Below are 12,572 nucleotides of genomic sequence, written 5' to 3' on the forward strand. Positions count from 1 at the left end.
CACCTACACTGGGGAGGGCCATCGCTTTACTCAGCCCATGAATTTAAATGTTAATCTCCTCAAGAAAGAACCTCACAGACACACCTAGATACCTGGGCATCTATGGTGCAGTCAAATTGACACATATATTACAATAAATAAACAAAATATGATATATACACGCAATGGATGTTATTCAGCCACAAAAAGAAATGAAGTTCTGTTCTTTCCCTGCTGCTGTGGAGTCATGTGGAGGTGGAGGTCCAGGTGCACCAAGATTCAGCTCCACCCATAACCCACTGCCATGGCCAAGGAAAGCATTACTACTGGAGGTGCAATGGATTTTTAATACTGCTTTACAAAAGGTGCTGAAGAACACTCTCATCCATGATGGCCTAGCACATGGAATTCGAAAAGCTGCCAAAGCCTTAGACAATCACCAAGCCCATCTTTGTGTGCTTCCATCCGGCTGTGATGAGCCTATGTATGCCAGGTTGGTGGAGGCCCTTTGTGCTGAACACCAAATCAACCTAATTAAGGTTGATAACAGCAAGAAACTAGGGCAATGGGTAGGCCTCTGTAAAACTGACAAAGACAGAAAACCCCACAAAGTGGTTGGTTACAGTTGTGTGGTGGTTAAGGTCTATGGCAAAGAGTCTCAGGCCAAGGATGTCATCAAGGAATACTTTCAGTACAAGAAATTAATAAATAAAAAACTTGGTTTTTGTTCCTAAAAAAAAAAAGTTGCATAACATAAGTGAAACTTGAAAATATTAAGCTAAGTGAAATAAGCCAGACACAAAAGGACAAATACTATATGATTCTACTTATATGAAATACCTAGATTAGACAAATTCATAGAAAATAGATCAGAGGTTGTATATGCTGGGCAGAATTGGAATGGGGAGTTACTGCTTAATGGGTACAGAGTTTCTGTTTGGGGTGATGAAAAAAAATTGGAACAAGATAGTGGTGATGGTGTATATGTAATTAATGTACTGAATCAGTACACTTAAAAATAAAAAAATGTACAAAAAACATGGCAAATTTTATGTTATATATATTTTAGTCCAATAAAATATTGGTTTAATATAGTTGACTACATTCACAGTAAAGAAAAACCATATGAATGCTTCAACAGATGTAGAAAAATCTTTTGATAAAATCAAAACCCATTCGTGAAAAATACTTTTAGAAACCTAGACATAGAAGAGAACTTCCTTAATCTGATAAAGGGTATTGTGCCAGTTATCAATTTATTGCCTCTTAGCTCCAAAATCACCCTTCAGTACCTGCTCTATGATGGACTGAATTCTCGAAGCACTTCTCCTTCACAGCAAGTACGTGGAACTTTGCTGAAAGAGGGTGCTGGAGTGACACTGCAAGAGAAAGATGGTTCTCTTCCTGACTCCAAAGTACAGTGTATTGCTTTTTCTTGCTCCTGCCGCACACTCAGAGGTATAAGTGCACGGGCACATTTGGGGGTGCTCTGCTCCAGTTGTGTGCTCAGAGCATGTAGTCCTTAGGAATCTTGCAGCCTCAGCCCAGGTCCAGTAATGGCCTTCCCATGGCCTTTCCAAGATACTGACCTCATAAACACAGTGGAAACCTAACTCTTTCTACACCACTCTTGAATGGCCTCAGTCCTAAAGGGTTGTTTCTGTTTGTCTCTCAACTACTGCCCTGTGCTAGCCTAAGCAACGCAGAAAACTTCTCCACCAACCAAAGTATTGCAACCATATGATTTACAATGAGGGCTGCACTGCAGCCTTGGGAAGGGATCTCCATTTCCAAGTTTGTACTTCCTTGGATACTCTCCTTCATCTCTTAGTGTCCTTTAACATTATCTCTACATCTTCATAGTTACCCTCCTATCATGATTTCATAATTCTTTGTATTGAACTTACTCTGTTTAAATTACTGTATTGGTTTCTCATTGGGACTCACTGGTTGCAGAATGATACAAGTACTTACAAAATATAAGTAAACATCATACTTAATAGTTAATGCTGAAAGTTTTCTCTTTGAGATCAAGAACAAGACCAGAATGCATGCTATCACCACTTCTGTGCCACACTGTAGTAGCCACTGTAATATGACAAGAAAAAAAGGGCATATGGATTGGAAAGGAAAAAAGGAAATTTTCATTATTCACAGATTATAATGACAATATACATTTTAAAAGTCCAAAATGATCCAGTCAATTATTAGAATATATGTAATTATCAAGATTACTGGATGCAAAGTCAACATACAAAAGTCTACAATATTTATATCATTTATATAATGATACAATTATATGTATAATTATATTATTAATATAATTGTATTTCTAATATAATTATAAATACAATAAGAAAAAGAAACTTTAAAAATACCATTAGCAAAAATATAAAAATATTAAACACTTAGCAATAAGTGTAACAAAAGATGTACAAAAACTGTAAGACATTAATGTGAAAAATTGAAGAGATCTTAAAAAATGGGTAGATATACAAGTTTATGAAATCATAGACTCAATATTGTGAAGATGTCAATTCTTCCCCCAAACTGATGTATAGATTCAAGACAATTATAATTGAAATTCTTACAAGTTTTTTGTTGTTGTTTGTATAGGAAACTGACCACCTTATTTTTAATATTTACATGGAAATGAAAAGTTGATAAAGAGCCAAGACACTTTTGAAGAAGAAAAGAAAGGAAGGAAGACTTGCTCTATCAAATACCCAGATTTATTAAAAAGGTTAAATAATTAAAATAGCATGGCACTGGCATAAACATAGAGATGAATGGAACAGAATAGAGTCCCAAACCAGACTCATGCACACACAAACATGACAAGTTTGTCACTGCAGAGAATGGGTGAACCATAGTATTTTAAATACATTGTGCTGAGAAAACTAAATATCCATGTGATAAAAAAAAGAAACTTGGTTTCCATCTCCATATAAAAACCAATTTCAGATAAATTACAGATTTAAATGTGAAGCAAACAATAATAAAAAAATAATATTTCGTAATAATAAAGAAATTCTATAAAAACATAGGAAAATATCTTCATGACGTTAAGATAGGCGAACATCTCACACAGCTATAAAAATACTAACCAAAGGAAAAGATTAATAAACAGGGCTACATTAAAATAAGAACTTCTGTGTATCAAAAGATGCTGTTCAACTGGTTTGTACCCAAACGGACTCCTCCAAACCCATAAACAAAAGATAGACAACTCAATGGACAGATGAGAAAAGAAATAAGGATAAGCACTTAACGAAAGAAAATATCCACAGTACCAAAACATAGGAAATGGGGCTCTACTTCATTAATAATTTGAGAAATGAAAATTAAAACTATAATTAGATACCATTATACTGACAGCACCAAATGTAAGTATGGATATGGAACACTGGAACCCTCATTCACTGTGGGGGATGGGGGATATGTGTAAATTCCAATAACAAAATTGGGAGCTAGTCAGTTTTGTCTCTCATATTCCCTATTTCAGAATTCACTCCTCGATGGAATTCCTAACAAAAATACCTGCACATGGGCACCAAAAGTCATGCACAGGAATGTCCACAGTAGCACTGTTCAAAGTAACCCCAAACTGGAAACAACCCAAGTATCCAACAATTGCAGAAGGGATAAAGAAATTATGTACGCAGGGTGAGGCACAATGAGTGAAGGGAATCATAAGGTACAAACTTCCAGTTATAAAATAAGTAAGTTGGGGCACCTGGTGGTTCTGTCAGTTAAGCATCTGACTCTTGATTTTGGCTTAGGTCATGATCTCAGGGTCATTAGATCGAGCCCTGCATCTGGCTCTATGCTCAGCGGGGAGTCTGCGTGGTATTCCCTCTCACTCTCCCTCTGTCCCTCCTCTCGCCCCCCCTTCCCACACGCTCTCTCTCTCTCTAAAATAAAGAAATAAATCTTTAAAAAAAAATAAAATAAATAAAATAAGTCATGGGGATGTAATGTACAGCATGCTAAGTGTAATACTGTATTGCACATTTGAAAGTTGTCAAGAGAGCGAGTCTTAAAAGTCCTCATCAGAAGGAAAAAAAAAGAAAGAAAATTTTTGTAGTGTGTATGGTGGTGAATGTTAACTAGACTGGTTGTGGTAATCCTTCCACAATGTATTCAAATATCAAATCATTATGTCGAATATCTGAAACTAATACAATGTTATATGTCAATTAGTCAATTATACCTTAATTAAAAAAATAAAATCATGGTATATTTATATAATGAAATAACATACAACATTGAAATAATATACATTGAAAATGTATGTACTATAGCTTCATGCAGTGACATGAATTTCATAAACATAATAATAAGTCAAAGAAGCCAAACACACAATATATATACTCTATAATTCCATCTATATGAAGTTCAGAAAATGAGCAAAACTAAATTATAGTGTTTAATAGTACGGGTTTAAGTGGTAAAAGTGTAAAGAAAGGCCAGGAAATTATTACTATGACCTTTCGGATAGTGCTTACTGTAGAAAAACACAAAGTACTAGTGGTTAGGAGAGGGTGTGATGAGGACTTCAGGAGTGTTGAAACATTCTAGCTTCTGACCCAGGTGGTGATCACTTGGAGGTTAACTCTGAGAAGTTATTGAGCTGTATATTTTTTTGTAAATGTCTGTAATATTTCATGTTTTAAAGGGTTAAAAGGGGGGAGCCTGGATGGCTCAGTCCGTTGAGCGTCCGACGCTTGGTTTTGGCTCAGGTCCTGATCTCAGGTCTTGGGATGGAGCCCTGCATCCAGCTCCACACTCAGCAGGGAGTCTGCTTCAGGATTCTCTCTCCCTCTGCCCCATTCTTGCATGTGTTTGCTCTCTCTCAAATAAATAAATAAATAAATCTTTAAAAAAACCTTTTTTTTTAAGGGTTGAAAGAACAGATGACTGCCTGGCAGGACTGAGGACCCAGTAGACAAAGCACATTTTAGTAAGTCTTAAATGTAGTGACTTCTACTGCAGTGTGTAGAAGCCTGGGAGTGAGAGATGCGGAGAAGGAGGATGGCAATGACCCAGGATGGGGACTGGTTTGTCAGGACTCTGGAAGGCTAGTAGGGAGGGGTGAGGAGGGGAAATCACACATCCTTGAAATTGCAGTCCCTGAAGCAGACATTCAGGCAGACAAAAACTCAATTAGACAAATGCCTTAGGAGAACAGAAGGCCAAAAGACCAAAGATCACAGTGAGGGAGAAGAGTAAGTTCATATACGTGAAAGCCTGGAAGAAGTAAAGGGTATTAGACACAGAAGGAGAGCTCTAGCGAACACTGCAGTAAAATGTAGTGTATTGATACCGTGTACAAAGAAACAAGGATCTTTTAGGCTACCATTCATTCATTCATTCATTCATTCATTCAGGTATTTACTGAGTCTCAGGAACTATTCTAGGTGCCATAGAGAATACAAGAAGTTATAAGACAGTTCTCTTTAGTTTTAACTAAGATAAGACACACCCTCATGAACATTTAAGTTATAGTTCAAGATTTCACTGCTGGAGGGATAAAGTCCCAACTCACCCCCACACATCGCATACAAGCTCTACCCCAGTTTGGCCCCTTGCCAGTGGCATCTCCCCATGGGTGTCTGCTCTTCCCCAAAGCAGCTTATTTTCACTGATCCTGTGACCATATGCAGGCATAGTTCTATGCACTGTATTCATTCTCACAATGACTTTAAGAGGTCGGTACAATTATTATCCACACTGTCCAGGTGAGGTAACAAGCCCAGAGAGGTGAAGTAACTTATTCATGTTCACAAAAGCTTTTAAGTACTGGGTCCAGGATTCCAGGTCTGGCTCTAGGGCATGTGCTCTCCACAAGTACAACTGGGCCACAGCCATCTTTCTCTGGCCCCGGAAAAGTCAAAACCCTTTCATGTCTCTGTAGCTTTGGATTTTCTCCCTGTTGTCTTCCCCACAAACCCAGGAAGACGGCTGCCACCTCTGTGCAGCCTTCCATGGCCACTTCCTCAGCGTCAACCTCTACCTTCCTCCTCTATGGCCTCATCTATCATGGGCCTCTCCTAACTCCTAACATGTCCCTACATGTCCTCAAGGGCAGGAATCTTGATTTGTTTGTCGATAGGTCTTCTCCAGAATCTGTCACACATGACATCATAGGCAATGCTGAATTGGATCCAACGAAAAATATAAATCCTAAATATGCGGAGTCAATACTGAGGTCATAAAAGTTGTAAGAAAGAGAGGCCCCTGTAGTCTGAGGTAGCCCAGGGAAGTCTTCTGGAAGGAGTAGCCCCTGGCTAGACTATAAGGGATGAGCAAAACCTGTACCACTGAAGATGATCAAGAGGGTGCCCAGGGTGGGAGAGAGCGTGTGCACAGGCCTAGAGACTCCAATGCACAGGGCGTCTTCAGATGTTGGTCTTTAAACCAAACTTTCCAGAGCACAGGCTGCAGGCAAAACAATCAAGGATCACGAGGCAAGAATATCAAACTCCCAATACAAATACCTACCCCAGGAACTTAAGTTCTTCTTCAGTAAATCCAGAAAACCAGAATAATTCTGAGTATAAGAGACCTGGAGAAAAAAAAAAAAAAAGATTAATCAGATTGAGAATTTTTTAATACTTTTCATTGGATAATGTGGTACACAATTAACTGCAGGGTTGGAACTGCTCCGAATCTGGCACTATTTTAAATAAATCAGTATCAGTATGTAGAGATTTCACTGCATTTTCTTTGCATCCAGGCCGTGGGAGTTGTTGCCATCAATCAGGGCCTGGCCTGACATCTAAATGGTGCCCATGTGACACCCATCATGCCAACAGCAAGCTCCTCCCCAAGCTTCTCATAGTTGTGGTACAAACGGTCCAGCCGTGTGCAGGCTCCTGCCAAGAAAGGGGGACACTGACCGTACAAAAGGGATATTTCTTGAGGGGGACATAGGGTGGATTTTTACGTGGCCTCTTTCTGGGGGGTTTCTGGAAAGTATATGCCACTGGGTTTGGGTTTGATGGAATGTGTTTGCAAACCAGACTGAATGGACTAGGAGGGTTGAACTCTACTATTCGGATTGTACCTCCTGTCCTGTCTAGCCTTGCTCTTATTATCATCTTTCTTCTAGATGAATGAGAGGAACATAAGGAATGTATAAATATTATTTTCAACAGATGTCTACAAAAGAAAGACTCTTCATTATTTTTCCTAAGACTCCGGACCCATTGGAACTTCCTTGAGGTGTGTGAGAGAGGCCCACCTGCCTGCCTATCGCTAAAAGAGAATCAAATATAGGTAGTAAGGTTGTTACCATGTGAGAAAATCTTTCCTTTTATGTCTACATATTTGCCTTAGATTCTTCACAAATAAAAAAACACAACATTTCATCGGCACCACTAAATCTACAAATTACCTTAATGACCTCGATCTCATTGAAACTCATTTTGCAAATGGGCAAACATTGTTCCATGAGTTTTACTGATAGCCCACAATTGCAAAGTTACTAAGTAATAGTGCCAAGCCCAAGTCTAGGACTTTAGGGTCCAACTCTGTCCCACTTCATAGCAAACACATTATAACATATTTTCACACATATTTCCAGAACATATAAAATTTTGCTGTATAATTTTTATAATTCCAATTTGGAGTTTTGTTATAACTTACAAATGTTTTCTCGTGATTCAAACTTACATTTTTATGTAATCGTATAGGGCTTGAGTTGAGTAGCAACTGACTCATTGATATTGTGTTACATTTTGCAGACTCTTAATTAAATATTTATTTCAATTTCAATGTTTTAGTCTCATGTTTAGGAGCCAATGTATTTTTCTCCAGGTCTGAAATATTGTCATGGGTCCTTGAAAGGTCATGGGCCCTGAGCAACAAGCCAAGAATGCCTCATGGCAGAAAGAGCCCTGCTCTCAGGGCACTCCGCCCCTGGCATAGGGGTGTGATGTGAGCAAAAGCTTAGGAGCTGGAATGTAGAAGGCAGGTAAAGTTGGCTGTCACAGATTCAGCTGGCTGGAGCAGAAAGGACAGGCTCTAGTCCGTCTCGGACCTAGCTAGCTCCGCGGAATTTCTCGGGGATAATCTGCTGCCTGCACTCTGAAACAGGCTGGGTCCTTATGTTAAACCATACTATTAATCCACAGAGTTAAGCAGCTTCCAGAAAAACTTCAATGATCAAAGGAAGAGTTTATTCTATATGTTAGTAAGCTCTCTCTAAAACAAATCCCACAGGATTCAGGGATACTGGTCTTGACTGACATCATCACCAAAAAACCCCAACCCCAGGGAGAGCTGGGGTTGGAGAGGAACTCCAGAGAGAGCAGAGGGATCCCCTCCTTCTGTTGCCATGGTGACATACAGAACCCTTCCACTAAGCAGGCCTGGGATTTAAGCCATTCCTACTGAACCTCCCACTGGGTGGCCTTGCTTTGGAGGCAACATATTCCCAATAATTCTGAGTAAGTTGTTTTTGTAAAATGCATTTTAAATGCACAGGCCAGGGAAATCTAACTATTTAAAGGCATACTGTCCCAAATCCTTTTAGAAAAAAAAGAAAGAAATCTTCAGTACTGTAAGCAGTCACTCCCTAAATTCTCCTTTTGGATGTCCATATTTTTGTGTTCTGCAGAGTTTTATTAAATTAGAACACATTGCCACAGTACTTGCTAAAAACATATTGCATCAGGCCTTGGAATTTAGAAAGAAAAATGAGTTGTTGTTTGTGCCATGCCACCTTTCTTCAGTAATTGAAAGAAATTTGAAAATTTGGAGAAACCTGGGGATTTGGGAGAAGCTCTTCACTCATCTATTCCTCTAGTTGCCATGGAGAACAACAGTTTTAAAGGCATCTTTAAATAGTCAGCCCTGAGCCAAAACCTCACCTCCTGAGTGAGGAAGAATATTAAGGGGTGGGACAGAAGTCTCTTTGCTGCTCTAAACAGCAAGTAATCTGAGGAAGACACAAGTGAATCTTGTATTTATTCAGAAGAGACATTCACGTGGGAGATAGCAAGTGGTTCTGGAGCAGTGCACCCACCAGAACTTTCTAGGGTCTCCATTTCATGCTTAGGATCCCATTTCTGATTCTCAGAGCTACAGCCTTCCGAGGGTTGGTTCTCTCTCCATGTTCATCAGGCTTCATTTACCAAATATTCTGCTTCTTTGTACCCAGTGGTCCTAGAGTTCCCAAGAACATGGTCTGCCCTTTCTCACTACCTATAAATAACTTCCTCTGACACTTCTGTCAAACTTCTCCCTCTCCATCTTCAAATTTCTCCTTGAAACTCTCATCCTCTGGAAGTCTCCTTTGTTCTGGTTACCTTAAGGAAGGAGGAGACTAGTCAACAACAACAACAACAACAACAACAACAATAATGATAATAGACATTTATTATGCACCTATGAAGCACTTAACATAGACTATCTCATTTTATCTTCTGGCAATTTGAGATAGGTCCTATTTCTACTCCCATTTTATAGAGGAGGAAATAGTCTTAGGAAGCACAAGTGACTTAGTCACACAGTTGTCAAGTAGCAGAATAGGGGTTCAATCCAGACTGTCCAACTCCAGAGTATCCACTCATATTGTCTCTCCATTTAATCATTCATTCATTTACCTAACCAATATTTATTGAGCACTCAGTATATGCCATGCACTGTTCAGGGTAGATAGCAATGATGAAGGTAAAAGAGATTTCTGCCCTCATTATGATTCTTTGATCCTAGTAAGGGTAGACAGGTAAGAAATGAACAAATAAAACAGGTAATTTCTGAGATGGGGGCCGTGGAGAAAATGCTTCAAGGAATGGAGCAGTGGTCTTCAAACTTGAGTGTGCATGAGCCCACCTGGGGGAGCTTATTGAATCACAAATTGCTGGGCCACACTCTTAGAGTTCCTCATCCAGCAGGTCTGGAGTGGGGCCTGGGGAATCTGCATTCCTAACAAGCTCCCAGGTGAGGCTGCTATTGTTGGTGTGGGACTATACTTGGAGAATCACTGGGATAGGGAGTAAATTGGGATGGGACGGGGGAGTGGGAAAGCCTCTCTCAGAGTATGTGGCATTTTAGTTGAGACCTGAATAATGAAATGTGTAAACCACCAGATGATATGAAGAAGCTAAGGGTACCAAAAGGGCAAAGTCCTCAAGGTAGAAATGAACTCTGGATATTGGAAGGACAAAACAAAGATCTGCTGGGTATTGAATGAGAGAAAGAAGAGAGACAGACAAGGGCCAGCTTAGACCCAACCCAGTTATTTCTTTTCCTCTTGCTCTGCTAGATGATGTTGTTTTAACGTGAAAATTAGAATGTCTTTAACCAACATAATAGTGACAATTAGTTGACTTAAAAAATAAAGGTCCAATATAAGATTACTTTAAATGGCACCTCCTTTGACACATTTAAAATATGTCTTCAGTTGCTCTTCACTCCAATGCCATTTTCAATTGTACTTTTTCAAGCAAAAATAATCTATTGTGTTATATGCAATGTATACTGTGTTGTATCTTATTTAATTATATATTTTTTATCAGGGAAATCTGTCAAATCTGCAAGTTGTTGCAAAAATTAGAGGCAGGATCCATGCCTTTTCTTTCCTCATTCTTCTTCCTTAGTGCTTTTCAAATACAAATATGCCTAGAACTGAACTCATATAACAGTCTCCCTGGAAGGGGAAATGTATTAAGGAGAGTGATCTAGGTGAACCTCTTGTTCTTGCTAGAGTCCCTTGTCCACCCTGGTCCCTGTGGTGCAGGAGTGCCAAACTGAGACAGGATGAGGTCTGGGCTTCTGTTGGATTCTCAGCTAGGGTGAGAATCTGTTGCAGGAAAATTGGCTTCTCTTTCTCTCAGCAGACACACCTGGGGCTCCTTTTGCAGCAAGGTCTTTACTCTCTTCCTTTGCTTTGGATCTATTCTGATGAAGTAGTGAGGTTCTGCATGACTGATAAAGACAACCAGTTCATCTCATTTCTTAAAACACATAGGAGCAATCAAGCATTCTGAATTTCCTAAACATTGCACAATTGATGCCTGAAGCATCCTGAAATTACTGTTGGTGAGTGTTATGGGCAGAATCGTGTCCTCCAAAATTCATATGTTGAAGTCCTAGTATCTCAGAATGTGACCGTATTTAGATGCAGGGTCTTTAAAGAGACAATTAAGGCTAAATGAGGTCAGTGGGGTGGGCCCTATTCCAATATAACTGGGGTCCTCATAGGAAGAGGAGATTAAGAAACAGAATGCAAGCCAAGGAGACTGGCCTCAGAAGAATCCAACCCTGCTGACACCTTGCTATTGGAGTTCTGACCTCAAGAACTATGGGGAAATAAATTGTTTAAGCCACCCAGTCTGTGGTTCTTTGCTATGGCAGGCCTAGCACACTAATATAGTTGAGTGTTTGGATGGCAGCTGGCCCCATCTAAGCCACTAAGAACTTGGAGAGTTGGCTCTTCTGAGAACCACCACTATGTGTTTATAGAGATTCTTACAGAAACTTTGTTATACTTTTCATTCCATGCTTTAAAAATTTTCCCCCTCTATAAAATTAAGAAAACCAGGTCCCTTGGGGTGACTGGATGGCTCAGTCTGTAGAACACATGACTCCTAATCTCAGGGTCATGAGTTCAAGTCCCATATCAGGTGTGGAGCCTACTTGAGAAAAAGGAGGAGGAGGAGGAGGAGGAGTGGGGGGAGGAAGGGGAGGAGGAGGGGAGGAGGGGAAGTTCAGGGGGAAAGACAAGGGGAAGAATTGGAGGAATAGGAGGAGGAGGGGGAGGGGAAGGAAGAAGAAGAAGAAGAAGAAGAAGAAGAAGAAGAAGAAGAAGAAGACGACGACGACGACAAACAAAAAACAAAACCAGGTCCCTCCTCTGAGCATATCCTGAAGGTTTCAGTTCAGCAGGAAACCTGTGGGCCAGAGGTTAGAGGGAAGAAATAGTTCTCCTAGTCCTCCCCTCCCTGAGACAGTGGGGCTCTCCTGCCTTCTGCTACGACTTTTGTTGCCTGTCTCTCTAAGACAGCACTATCCTTTGACATCTGTTTTACTGACTCTGGTCTGGTCAGCAGACAGGGCATTTCTGGGTTGTTACTTCTGCTGCACATTTGGCTGAATAGACCCAGATTAGCCCACTTAGATAGTTTGGAAGAAAGGTTTAGGAAGTTCTGAGGAGTGCCCTTGCCTCTGAGGTTCAAGAAGTATAGAGAATGAATAGCCCTTCTAATATGCCAACAATGACCAAGTTGAGTATCCACAAAAGGGGAGCCAAGGTATATAGGAACACTAAAGTTAGTTCTAGGAGTCCTGCTGTAAGAACTTCCTATCTGGATAAGATATTTTTGGTACCAACTCAAACTAGCTTAAAACAGAAAAAGGGAGAGTGTAGATTTGGGTCTGTATAACTGAGATATTCAAAACCTGATGGTTTCAGGTACAGCTTGATCCTGGCCTCAAATTCTGTTATCAGGAAGTATCTATCTCTCGTTAACTGGAGACTGCTTTCCTGTGTTTGGATCTATTCTTAGGCAAGAAATCCTAGTGTGTTGGCAAAGATGGCTACACATTTATCAGCCATAGAGGCAGTGATGCCAAAGAAAAGAACA

At 40.0% G+C, this 12,572-nt stretch overlaps 1 protein-coding gene across 1 annotated transcript; it reads left to right on the forward strand.

Moving 5' to 3' along the window:
* Positions 1-283: 283 nt before the first annotated feature.
* On the forward strand, positions 284-3,649 carry LOC103670664 (40S ribosomal protein S12-like). Its single transcript, XM_040623718.1, is given in 4 exon segments — positions 284-322; positions 324-682; positions 1,250-1,394; positions 3,485-3,649. Coding segments are annotated over 4 exon segments (708 nt in total).
* The last annotated feature ends 8,923 nt before the right edge of the window (positions 3,650-12,572 follow it).

Source organism: Ursus maritimus, unplaced genomic scaffold (genome assembly GCF_017311325.1).
Source record: "Ursus maritimus isolate PB19 unplaced genomic scaffold, ASM1731132v1 scaffold_6, whole genome shotgun sequence".
NCBI lineage: Eukaryota > Metazoa > Chordata > Mammalia > Carnivora > Ursidae > Ursus > Ursus maritimus.